Source organism: Condylura cristata, unplaced genomic scaffold, assembly GCF_000260355.1.
Source record: "Condylura cristata isolate star-nosed mole 26May11 unplaced genomic scaffold, ConCri1.0 scaffold00037, whole genome shotgun sequence".
Taxonomy (NCBI): domain Eukaryota; kingdom Metazoa; phylum Chordata; class Mammalia; order Eulipotyphla; family Talpidae; genus Condylura; species Condylura cristata.
The window spans coordinates 199,664-213,150 of NW_004567138.1; the positions used below are offsets into that span (position 1 = coordinate 199,664).

At 43.7% G+C, this 13,487-nt stretch overlaps 1 protein-coding gene across 2 annotated transcripts in view; it reads left to right on the forward strand.

The window, feature by feature from the left end:
- The window catches only part of SIRT5 (sirtuin 5), a 28,787-nt gene that overhangs the window by 5,325 nt on the left and 9,975 nt on the right, over positions 1 to 13,487 (forward strand). For both annotated transcript variants that reach the window (XM_004693296.2, XM_012732961.1), the window contains exons 2-8: positions 86 to 237; positions 2,330 to 2,463; positions 4,760 to 4,985; positions 7,946 to 8,033; positions 8,515 to 8,568; positions 9,848 to 9,971; positions 13,352 to 13,467. In XM_004693296.2, coding sequence (XP_004693353.1) covers positions 123 to 237; positions 2,330 to 2,463; positions 4,760 to 4,985; positions 7,946 to 8,033; positions 8,515 to 8,568; positions 9,848 to 9,971; positions 13,352 to 13,467 — 857 coding nt within the window. In that variant the 5' untranslated portion in view covers positions 86 to 122. The remainder of the gene's footprint in view (positions 1 to 85; positions 238 to 2,329; positions 2,464 to 4,759; positions 4,986 to 7,945; positions 8,034 to 8,514; positions 8,569 to 9,847; positions 9,972 to 13,351; positions 13,468 to 13,487) is intronic.

A 13,487-nucleotide genomic window follows, 5' to 3' on the forward strand; every position in this document is an offset into this window, starting at 1 on the left:
ACATGTTTGCATTTGTGTTTTAAAAATTATATATATTAGAAGTATAATCTTTTCTGAGTGTTTCTTTTTGTGGTGGTTTTTCTAGAGTTCATCTGAAGAATTGGCACTATAAAGGAAACCTGATGAGCCCTCTCCAAGTTGTGCCAAGGCGATTTGTTTCCCAGCTGGTTTGTAGACTGAAGTCTCCAACCTCTACAAGAACCAAGATTCATCTAACAATGACTCGTCCAAGTTCAAGTAGGTCTTTCTTAGCCGTCATCTCATCTCCAGTGGACTTTGAAGTACCTGACAGTTCCCACACTTGGAGTGGAATGTCGTGGGTATTAGAAGATTTTAGAGAAAGAAACCCAGCTTGTTCTCTACTCCTTCTGATAAATTAGGTCAAAGACTCTTAGTAATCAAGTCAAGCCCATGTAAGATGTCTTGTTGCTCCTAGAGTTAATATTTTAGCTTTCACATTCTATCTGTAAGTTAAACCCTCACCTTTTGCAGGGAAGAAAAGCTGCTGGTTGTCCAACAGGGTAATATGGGGTAAATGTTCTACTGGACAGAAAGGAATTGTGTCTCTGCCTGACAACCACAGGTTAACACGTGGACTTATAGTGTGTATGAGTTCAGGTTTCATCTGTTATCCAAAAGAAGAACGTTCCTATATGATATCTTGTTTTGGGGGTCTGGCAATGCTGTTACCGTTAATTTATATGCAATTGCTTTTGACTTTCTCAGACCCACATTATTATCTTGCATGTAGGAATCATGGATGTTTGGGTTGCAGAAGGAATCTGTGTGAAGCCTACTGCATTTATGTAAGAAATGATCCTTGTTGGGCCTGTTAAAAGTGCTTTAATATGGCACTGAAAGGCCAAGCCCTTTTGCCTCCTCTTCAGATCCTTCTTCTAATTCTACAAGTCTGCTCAGGTGTAATAACCCCTCCTGCCAACCTCAGGAATAGAAAAGAAACTAAAGAATGCAGTTGCACTCAGCTGCCACCCCGGTGCTCCCAGCCTTGGTGGGCCTGGGGACTGTGTGCCTGATGTCAGCCAAAAGTGGACATCTGGGTTTGGAGCCGCAAAACATGCTGGTGCATTTTCCTTTGGCAGCAAGGACATGTCTTTTTTAAAGAGATTTTGTACCATATTAACATTATTATATCTTATGTCCTGTTATCCAAAAGCAAAATATGCGTTGACTTTTTCGTCTGTTTCTAGAACTTGCTTAAAGTAGTACCTATCTGGGAGAGAATGGTGCTAGTCTCAGCCACTTGCTCTGCCCAGGCTTCTCTGCAGATTAGGGAACAATGGCAGTTCCAAGTCAGAGTCCTGATTCTTGTCCTGGAAGGAGGATAAACTCCACCTTGTGATCTACATAAAATGCTTGCACAGAGTCTGGGATATGGTGGACTCTCACTGAATGGGGGCTACTGCCCCTGTCGTTCTGAGACCAGGCAGGAGGTGCCTAGATGTGCAAGACAAAGTTTGGGGTCCCAGAGGACAGTCCGCAGTCTGCGATGAAGACTACCCACTGTTTTGCTATTATCTTCTTCTCTGGTGCCAATGTCTGAAGTCTCTTACTGGAGCTGTAAGGGAGGTCACGTGTCCACTGTTGGGGCGAGTGTTTGTCACAGGTTAAGGCCTCTTCCTTGCCCTTAGCAGTGATTATTCCCAGCTCCCCACAGGGAAGGTGAATTGAGTTAAACTCTAGGGTCCAGTGAACCTCAGTTCAGTCCTCACGCACGTACATGCTTGTTTTCACTTTCATGTGGGAAGACACATTAGCCTCTTTACAGCCTTGTCTGGGGAAGGCTGTGCACCTCAAGGAGCCAAGGGGAGTAGGGGCGCATAAGCCATTTATTTGCAGAGACCCCTAGGCTGACAAAGGTGGAGCTGGGGTTCAAAGCAGCCAGTGCTTCGTGCCACAAACCCCTTCTCCTTTCTCAGAAACTGTACACTCACATATAGGGGGTGGCGTCTCCATGGAATGGGAATGATTTCTAAAAAAAAATGTAATAGTTTATTCTTACATTATTTTGTGTCTTTTTCCATCTCAGTTGTAACCCCCGTGGGCTTCCCATCACCAAATCACCTGTGTGCCATCACCATAGTCCAGTGCACTACCCGCCCCCCATTTTTGATCCCATTCCCCACTTTACCCCCATAAAATGTCTCTGATATATAGTTATTCATTATTATTATTACTTTTTATGGGAATGATTTTTATTTGAGTATCCCATTGTTTCATTCCAGCTCAGATTCCAAAATATAAACTGTTGATCTGGAATATAATGTTTACGTGGTACTCTGGGTTGATAGAGATTTTATTCTCTGTTTAGATATGGCTGATTTTCGGAAGGTTTTTGCGAAAGCAAAGCACATAGTCATCATTTCAGGGGCTGGCGTGAGTGCTGAAAGCGGGGTTCCAACTTTCAGAGGAGCTGGAGGCTATTGGCGAAAATGGCAAGCTCAGGTCAGTAATGTTTCCAGAACATTCAAAAGCTCTTCTGAATGAAGCCAAAGTTTAACTTGGATCATACACTTTTGCCTTTAACCCAGAAGGGACATGCTGAATGAACTCTGGCCCTTTTCATCTTTTCACTTTGCCTCTAAGAGCTGAGTCAGCTAAGCAAAGCAGCACTGTCCCCACTCTCTAGACACTAGAGAATGTACCTATTGAGATAACAACTGATTTCTTGAAGTAATTAAATCAGAATCAGAAAACCTTAATTAGCATAATCCATTCACTTTTCTGTGGATATTGAAGTTAAGTCCTACACATTTCCAAAGTTTTCTGTAAACTTGTAAAACCAAAGTTGAATTAAACGAAGGCATAGCACTTGATATTCAAAAATTTAAAGGCCATGAGGATGTGAGTTATAAGAATGTAGAGCTTTCTTTTTTCCATTTTTATTGAGATGTGATGTATGCACAAAATTTGACCAGTGTTAAGTCACAATCCAGTGAGGTCCCACAGATATCAGTGGAGCCACAGCCACCGCCACCATCACATGTGGAACATGTCTGTGCCCCAGAATATTCCTTCACAGTGCTTTGTAGCCCCTTCCTTGCACTCCTCGGCCTGGGATATCACTCGTTTTGGAGGGCAGGGAATTTGTTCATTGCTCTGTCCCAGCTTCCAGAACTCTGCCATGTCAGGGCTGGAGACTTTTGTCTGTTGAGTGAAGATGGTTATTCAGATTAATTCATTCCTGTTGAGTGAAGGGTCCATGAACTACCCTAACTTTCCCCATGAAATGTCTCAGCTAGCAAAAGTTGAGGGTGCATGCTCACTGTTCTGCTCACCTGGAGGTGAGGATGTCGATGTGGGCATTGTCCACCAGTAGAGGTGAAAGGGGGAGAGAAGTGCCACTAGGGTTCCCGCCCCCAACGCCCCCAGGAACAAGGAGCCAGCAGAGAGCAGTCTCTGAATTAGAGAAGCAGGGTGGGGGCCCCAAGGGAGCCAGGAGGAACTTTTCCACAGGGTCAGTAGTCTCAGTGACTGAGAAGTGTGGGAAGTAGATGTCCTGTGTTTGTAGCACACCACATAGAAGGTGTTCAGCCACAACTGTGTTCCAAGAACACAAAGATACAGGTTTATGTGCTTGTAACCTGCTCCAGGCCAGGTGGAACAGGAGCAGGGAAGAAGGTCAATGGGATAACCTCCAGAGATGGTCCAGTCCCCAAAGGAAGGCTGATGTTATCGCCAGGCAGAAGGGCCAGGTGAATGTCTCAGTGTGGGGAGGGACGATGCTCCATCTCTGAGCTCGTGCAGCCTGTGCCAGATAAAGAAGCTGCGCTGCTCCTCAGGATGAGCACTATGAGGGAGAGCTTGCACAGAAGCAGGTCACAAGGCACACTGTGTGTCTGCGTGTCTCCAAGTTTGGACAGACGTATACAGCTATGCAATGCCCCCTCAAATCCACATATCTGCAAGGCTCCACTGTGCCTGTCAGCTTCCAGTCCCAGCCAATCACTGCTCTCTTCACCACAGAGATCTGTCTCTCTTAGAAGAGGGCCGTTCCTGGTGGCTCAAGAGCTTAGAGTGCAGCTCTGTGAAGCCATCTGTAGCCACTGCAACACAAGTTTGGTCCCTGGCCAGGGCGATGACCCACGTGGCGCAGCAGACCTCTCCTGTCTCACCCACTGCTCCCCTTAGCATGTATTTCAGTCAACCTGTTCTGTTCCCTACTCTGCCTCTGGTGAAACTTCTCATTCCCGAGCACCTCCAGCCTGTACCCCACTTCTTGTGTGCATAAATAAATAATCTTAAAGAAGTTATTAATATATATATATGTACACACACACGTATATTTTAAACATATTCTGGTACTATAAATGTACTGTGTTTTATATGTGTACTGTGAGTATGGCTGTAATCATAGTTCTGAAAATTGAGTTTCTGAACTATGGCCGTTATATGTCAGTTGAATATTTTACATTTTACTTTTTTTCTGAATAAATGAGATTGACATCAAATGTTTTGAGGGGCCACGAAAAAGTAGACTCTACCTAAGTTAATTTCCCACATTATTACTTCATGTCATGTCAATGAGAGTGGGACAGGTTGCATTATCCTCATCTTAAAATTGTGGCTATTTAACTCATTTTCTACAAGTCCCCTGGTTAGTCCCTGGATGGGGACACAGGTGGTGTCCTGGCCCCCACTGTGACAGCCAAGTACATGAATCTGTAGCAAAGATGAACCCATGGTTCATGGACTGCCTGTGTTTCCAGGTGTTGACACTTCTGTCTCCTCTCTCCCGCAGGACCTGGCCACTCCACAGGCCTTTGCACGGAACCCGTCCCAGGTGTGGGAATTCTACCACTACCGGCGGGAGGTCATGCAGAGCAAGGACCCCAATCCCGGGCACCTGGCCATTGCTGAGTGCGAGGCCCGGCTACACAAACAGGGCCGACGGGTCATGGTCATCACCCAGAACATTGACGAACTGCACCGCAAGGCTGGTACCAAGAACCTTCTGGAAATCCATGGTAAGGGACAGTCAGAGTTTAAAACACACGTCCTGTAATTTCCTACCTGGACCCACTGAATCGAAATTTGCATTTTTGACAAGATGCCCCAGCGTCTGGTTTGCACATGATACTGGAAACATCTATGTATCTCCTTGGGGAGAGCATTCTGCTGCAAGACAGCTGCCCAGCAGCTCAGAGGGAAGTGGGGGGCTTTGGGCCATCAGCTGTGACTTTAGCAGGACCCGGTTTAGAAAGCTGCCGCATTTACTTTCCCTTTGTTCCCCTGCACTTTCCTTCCCACTGGCATCTACACAGAAGAGGCCACAGCTCTAGTCTCAAGGAGAGCATAGCTAGTGGTGGGATTTCCATTGGTGACCCTGGGGGGAATGGTGCTTGTTCTGTGTCTGCTTAGGTTTGTGACCACCCTGGCCAGGAAAGTCCAGCACTGCTTGGAGCCCTCTCTGTTGCGTCCCAGGAAAGGCCTGTCCCCACAGCACTAACAGTCTGGCCACCTTCCCCTGCTGGTTCTGGACGCTTCTCCCATAGCTCTTCTCATGTCTCTCCACCATCAGATGGACTGTCCTTTGCACTGTATAAGATGTATAAAATGGGGCAAATACCATACAGAGTTGTTTAAGTATTAAATTATACCACAACATCTTTATCCAGTCATCTATTTTTGGGCAGCTGGGTTGCCTCCATCGCTTACCTATTATAAATTGTGCTGCAGTAAATATAGCGGTGCAGATGTCTTTTGGAATTCATGTTTTTGTGTCCTTTGAGTAAATTGCTATTGCTGGATCATACGGAGGCTCCATTTTTCGTAGTTTGAGGAACCTCCACATAGCTCTCCATAGTGGTTGGACCAGTTTGCATATGTTCACAGTGGAATATTACTCAGCAATCATAAAGGATAAGCTCATGTCCTTCATAGCAACATGGATAGAGCTGGAAGGGATTATGCTTAGCAGAATAACCCAGAAAGAAAGAGAAAAATATCAAATGGCCTCACTTATAGGAGGAATGTAGAAAACAAAAAAGGAATCAGAAAAAAAAAAGTAACTATAATAAAGTAAAAATCAACAACATCAGGCAACTATAGATTAGAGACACACTGTAGGAACGGAGGAGGGAGAAGGACCACGACAGGGGTGGGAAGAGCACAAGGGACTCTGGTGATGGTGCACAGGGAAATGGGTGGTGGGAAATCATACATTGTACAAAAATGAAGGGTGATGTAGTGAATATATTTTTAAAATTAAAGTAAATAGATAAAAGGAAAACAGTATTAAATTAGGTGATAAACATATTGGCACTTTTTGTAGGTGATGAGAACTCTCTTCTAATTTAAGTAAAAATAAAAGAACTCCCCTCCTATTATCAAAGTGAAGACGCCATCCATTTTAAGAAGCATCATGTTTTCAATGTGACACTTGGAAAGAAAAGTCTGCTTAAATTATGATGTTTTATTACCCCCTTAGACTTGAGATTATCTATTTATAGGAAAGGCTTGTGAAAAAACGTACTTACAGATTTTTAGAAACAATCTCACTCTAGTAGATTTTAAAAAACCAACATGAATGATATCGAGTAAGGTATTTCTCACCTGCTAGTTCATCTGAACAACCTCTAGGTGACTTGAGGCTCTGTGTCTGCTTTTCTCACACAATTTCAGGCTCTGTATCTTCTAGGGCCTGGCGACCCCACATATCCCAAAAGGGTGCCCCTGTTATCTCTGGGTTCCCTTGCAAGCTGCTCACATACATTCTACAAGTTGGATTTTGGCCTTTCTTGGGCTTAACAAAAATGTATCAGTGAAAGGCTTTGGAATAACAACCGGGATTGTTTTCTTTCAAAGAGCCTATGAGTGGTCGGTGGTGGAGCTGCTGAAATGCCCAGGGGTTGCCTTTGTCCTTTCAGGCCGCTGAGAATAGCAAGCAAGTCACCACACATTTGGGTCATCCGTGTTAGCCTTTAAGAGATGCTAGTGAAGCTTGACAACTTCCTAACATTCATCACCCAGCCAGCAACAATTGTAGGACACAAGAGAATTTCAGAGAGGGTGGGGGCAATTGCTACTCTGAAACTGACGAATAGATCCATCAGCTCAGGAAACTGTGGAGCCCTGGATCAGAGTAGATGTCCTCAGCAGGCACCTGCCCTCTCCTCTCAGCTCTGTTTATTCTGCATTAACCTCGCTTCTCCCTCTGGATCTGCCTCCAGGTGAAGGTAGCGTTTGGCTACATTCACTTATCTCCCTCCTCAGAAAATGAAATTGCTAGATGGCCTTGCTTGGGACACATACCTCCCTTTTGGCAACCTACTTCTAGAGGAATAGAGTGTGATGATTCAACCATTTTGGAACATGCCCAGGCCTGTGGTTTGGGGTGTGATTGACAGCGCTGTCGACTTGGCATGGGATGGAGGAGAGATGGCGCTGCAGGAGGGCGCTGTATGTCTGCAGAGCTGTGTGCTGGCACAGTGCCAGGCACAGCTGTGAGTCTCGGTCCTTACTGATGAGCCCAGTACGTGGTTGCTAGTTTTAACAATTATTTTCTTCATTTATTTGTTCATTGTTCATTCATTGCTTTTGATGAAAGCTGTCTTACTTGAAAACTTGTCTGTAAATGTAGAGGTAAGCATCGCAAGCTATTGAATCTTTTTCAGTCATCTACCTACTAAATCATGCTTTCACTTTAGGTAGGCTGCTTTTACCCACTGACCACTTCAGTTCCCCTGAACATGCCTCCAAGGTTGTAACCTGGCAGTTCTTTAGACAGTGAATGGGTGGCAGTGGAGAGGGTCGTGTGGTGATGTCTCTCTGGGTTATAAGTCAGGGCAACATGCGCTTAGCTGTGACGGTCGGCCCACTTGCTAAAGTGAACATATTAAAGCTAAATTATTTTGTGCTTTTTAGACATGAAGATGATGATTCTTACCGTGCTAAATTCTTGTCTTGCTTAACTCGTGTTTTTCAGGTAGCTTATTTAAAACTCGATGTACCTCTTGTGGAGCTGTGGCTGAGAATTACAAGAGTCCAATTTGTCCCGCTTTAGCAGGAAAGGGGTAATTACACAGCACTACAGAACTGTTTTCTCTTTTAATTTGAACATAGATTGTGAGGAAATCAGACATTAATGTAAAATTCCCATGGACATTTATGAGAAGTAAAATTAGATCTGGATAATCATGCAATTAAAAGCTTTCTTGTCACAATTTACATTGTTAGTTTAAAATCACAGGGTCTAACTGTGAAATATGATCCCAACTTTGTGGCTTTGTATTTACACACACACACACACACACACACACACACCAGGTTCTAACAGATAAAAGGAAAGTACAATAAAGAGTTAATAGTGATTACTGGGAGTGGCCAGACTAAGTAATTTTGATTTTTTCTTTATATCTTAATGAGTATTCCTACATTCATAATAAGTTTTGTCCTTTATTCTGCTGGGAAACTATGCCAACTTATTAGGCTATATTGTTTTTCTTTGTGTCCTAATTCCACTGATGTCTTTTTTCCTAACATTATTTACTTCAGCGCTCCAGAACCTGAGACTCAAGATGCTGGAATTCCTATTGAGAAACTTCCCAGGTGGGTAAAACACTTTGATCTGTATTTGGTATTGCAGATTGCCAAAAATGAACATTAGGAATCAAAATCTAAATTATTTGGTGAGATGCCTCTTAAATGTGCAAATGCAAAAATCACCTCTGACCTACAAGGTCCAAGGCCACACGGGGTTGAGGGACCTGCTTCTGTCCAGTTCCATTTGAGCTTGTGTTCTGATGGGCTCATGTGTGTTCAGGAAGGGTTCTGAAATTGTTGTGCTAAGGTGCTTATCCAGTGTGCACAGAGCGCAGACTTGCAACCCGTAGCTGACCAGGAAAGTTGCGGTCATTTTATCTTCCTCCTAGTCACCAGTGTTTTTAATCCATGGCTCGGGGGACAGTAAAAATTCTCACAAAGGTGATATTACAGGACCAGATATAACTTTTGTAGATTAAAAGAAAACACTAGACAGATTTTTGCATCACTTTTTCAAAACCAGATATTATAGCCCCACTTTGAAAAGTGTTTCATAGAGCACTAGTTCCATATGATGTGGATGGGCATTACTTTATAAAAAGTTGTTACATGCTCAAATGCACATGGGTACTATACTCTAGATTAAATAAATTTAAAGTAAGCTTGTTTTATTACAAGACTTCTCATAGCAGTCAATATACTAAAGTACATTGCTGCTCTGTAAAAAGTTGTTATGTTACTATTTCACTAGTCTCTTCAACCACACAACTTTATTTTTCTTAATAAGGGTTTTCTGATCAAAATTATGGGGAGGTCGCTGAATAGAGATTAATACAGTGAAATTGCTTGGGGAGATTATTTTAGAAGGCCTTTAAAAGATGATTCAGATGCAGCAGAGTGAACACATTTTTAGTAATTGGCCTTGGACATTGAGGCTCTAGACAGAACAAGAGAAGGTTAATCTGAGAAGAAATGAAGACACTGAGGTAATGAAATTAGGGCATATTGTTGTTTAAGGCAAATCCAGGTCCAGTATTATTCCCAGGTCTGGGAACCTGAGTGTGGTGGTGCCCCTGAGCATAAAGGAGTGACTGGGAAAGAGAAAGTTGTTTAGAAAGAGCTGCAGCACATTTGTCAACAAATCAACCCAGTGTATCCAGGCAGATTAAAAAAGTGTTATAAGGTCAGTAAAAGTAGAGTTTTAGAACAAGCTCCAGTGGGCGGGGAGGGAAAGGAAACGGGGTGAGAGGGATCAGAGGTGACTGGAACCGGGGCAGCCTCAAGCCTTCTCTGCTGCACCTTCAGACTCGGCAGTGTGTGTTCAGGTTGGGTTACCTTCTTACAGGTGTGAAGAGGCAGGCTGTGGGGGCCTGCTGCGACCTCACGTAGTGTGGTTTGGAGAAAACCTGGACCCCGATGTTCTGGAAGCAGTTGACAGAGAGCTGGCCCTCTGTGACCTGTGTCTGGTGGTAGGTCTTGCTCTGCTCAGGATTTTCTGAAAGGCTGGCGCTGGGGTGGACTGTGCTTTCTTTCCTGTCTCCACCCTTAAGGTCTTCCTTCTTTCCTTTTCCCTCCCTTCCTCCTCCTCTACCACTCCCCTCCCCTTCCTCCTCCTTCCCTCCCTGCTTCCATTGAGAGAGCTTGTAGTGAAAGACCAAAATCAATGAATTAATCTTAATGTATAACACCCTGCCAGACCATGCCTTGTGTTCTCAAGCCTCCACCTCCGTCCCCCCCAAAAATAATGAAAGAGTATATTGTTGGTTCTGTTTTCCTTTAATTAGGTTTTCTTCTTGCATAGTTCTCCTGTCACCATCTCCACCTGTGTACCATCACCATATTCCCTTGTGTTCATCCCTCACCCTGTTTTGCTTCACCCTCCAGCTCCCCCCGCCCCCCGCCTCCTCCTGCTCTATACCTCAGTTCCACGGTCAACTTGCTAGTTTTGACTTTTCTTGACCTTTTGTTTGGTTTCTCTGTATTCCACATGCTATACCATTGGGTATTTATCTTTTTCTTTTTGACTCATTCTGGCTAGCATAATACCTTCCAGTGTCATCTATGTTGCCACAATAGCGAGAGTTTGTCTTTTTGAGTGCCAAGTAATATTCCATTGTATACATAACCACAGCTCTTCAATCCATTTGTCTATTTGGGGGCATTTCAGTTGTTTTCACATCTTGGCTGTTGTAAATAGTATTGCATTAAACACAGGAGTGCAGTTTTTCTTTCTGTTTTTAATATCCTTCTGAGGAAATTGACACAACTTTCCATACCGACTGGACCAGTTTACATTCCCACCAGCAGTATAAGAGAGATTCTATCTCCACATCCCCTCCAGCATTTGTTGTTTCTGGTTTTTTTTTTTTTAATGTGGGCCATTCTTACTAGTGTGAGTGGTATCTCATTGTGGTTTTGATTTTCATTTCCCTGATAACTAGTGATGTTGAACATTTTTCATGTGCCTGTTAGCCTTTGTATTTTTTTCCTTTGGAGAAGTTTCTGATTTTTTTTTTTAAGATTTATTTATTTATTCATACAGAACTGGGCTACAGGCCAGAGATGCGGAAGGTGAGAGGACTCACCAGAGACAGAGTGGGGAGCAGAACAGGCAGATCAACAAAGTACACTGCTGAGGGGAGCAGCGGGCGGGCCAGGAGAGGTCTGCCATGCCATGTGGATCTCCTCCGGGGCAGGCGGGGATTGAACTCATGGTGAAGTGGCTTTAGCGTCTCAATGCTGTGCTTTAACCCACTGCACCACCTGGGAGGGCCAGATTCTGATTTTTTTTAAGGAATTCATGCTGATAATTAAATTTGAGAAAACACAAAAAAGATCTGAAATTATGATGAGGAAATTAGAAATCACCAATAATTCTCTATCCAGAAATAATCACTATGATCATATCAGTGCATTTCCTTCTAGATCTGATGACTAAAATGCCTGTTGTTGCTAATAAAGTTCCACAGGAACACAGTCCTGTCCATTCTTCTACATTGAGTCATCTGAGTGTGGATACACTGTAATGGCAGAGTTGAATGTGCCTAACAGAAATCAGGTGGTCTGCAAAGCCTGAAATACTTACTGTTCAGTCTTTTACATGTTTGTCGACTCCTGGTATAGAACTTCCCTGGCGCAGATGTACCCATGTTGATTAAAGATCAAATGAGCTCATAAACAGAATATATGTTCTGTTTATTTTGTTTTAAAGGTTTATTTTATTTATACATACAAGAGCTGGGGTGTAAGTCAGAGGTGTGGGGAGTGAGAGGATTCACCAGAAACAGAGTGGGGGGCAGAACAGGCAAATTGACTGAGGAGAAGAGCAGGGTTGGACAGGAGAGGTCTGCTGTGCCATGTGGATCAGCTCCCTGGCCGGGGGTCAAACTCATGCCACAGTGGCTGCTGATAGTTCATAGTGCTGAGACTTAGCCCCTTTGACCATCAGGAAGGCCCTGTTCTGTTTATTTTATTTGACTACTCTTTACATGTAGCAGCTTAGCATATATTTGCATATTCCATGTAGTACATCCAAATCTTCATCATCTTTTTTTTTTTAAAAGATTTATTTATTTGTGCATACAGAACTGGGGTACAGGCTAGAGGCTCAGGGGCAGTGAGAGGCTTTACCAGAGACAGAGTGGGGAACAGAACAGGCAGATCGACGAAGTACACTGCTGATGGGAGCAGCGGGCGGGTCAGGAGAGGTCTGCCATGCCATGTGGTCACCTCCGGGTCAGGCAGGAATCGAACTCATGTGGAAGCGGCTTTAGATTCTCAGTGCTGTGCTTTATCCCACTGCGCCACCAGGGAGGGCCCTGCATCATCTTTTAATTGACTTGCTGGTGTTTTCTGAATGATAATAAGTGGTATAGTTAACCAACCCTCTGTTGTTGAGCTCAGTTTCTTTCATGTTTGATATTTTAAATGAGGCAGTGGTAGACAATGCTTTGTATGCTCTTCAAATTATTCCCTAAGGACAAGTTTCCTAGAAGTGGAACTAATTGGACAGAGGGTAGGCATATTTCAAAATTTCCTTGGCATATTTTTAGAAGCAGAAGTCCATTCTTAGGGGTGCGTGTTCAGTCAGCCAACACTTGTGGAGTCACTGGAGTGCTGAGTATTGCGCTGCCATTCAAGATCGATGGTCAAGTGAGAAAACAGGGCTTGTGAAGCATAGTCTTGTCTTCCTAGTGTTAAAAAGATGTTTATAAACATAGATTCATATGAAAACCCTGTAAGAATGCACACACTAATGTGAACAGTGGTCCTCTCAGGGTAGCGGGATTATGAATGACATATATCTTTTTTCTTTGGATTCTCTCACTTTATTTGTGTGTGTGTGAGTTTGTTTGTTTATTATTTATTTTACACTATTTGCTTTCTTTTTTCCAGGAGTAGTCCCCATAGAATTTCCCACCAACAGTTCCCTGGTGCACCATCACCATAGTCCCTGGTGCTCTTTCCTCCCCTTGATCCCTCTCCCTCCCCCTTCAGGATTGTGTCACTTTAAAAAGAAGAACATGGATTATTTGCATCACTTCAGAGAACAGAAACAAAAATAGAACTAACCCCCACAGTGGGTGATGACTGAGTCATTTCTTTGCTAGTTTCTCCCTTTGCACAACTCTCCTTTGTACATAAAAGGCCCTTCCTGAATTCCAGTGGTCAGTCAGAACACACTCTCAGATCCAGTTGTCCCTTCAATACCCCCACATCCACACCATCCCATCTTAGTTTCCCTCATACTTGCAACCACATGCCTGCCTGAATTTATGTAAGTTTTTCTGAAAAAAATACTTCTTCTCCTGAAAGTGTGCTCATTTGGCCCTTTTTGTTTGCTTTGCAGGTGGGGACTTCCTCTGTGGTTTATCCAGCTGCCATGTTTGCCCCCCAGGTATCAGCCAGAGGAGTCCCAGTGGCGGAATTTAACACGGAAATAACCCCAGCCACAAACAGATTCAGGTACTGGGATGACCGAGGCG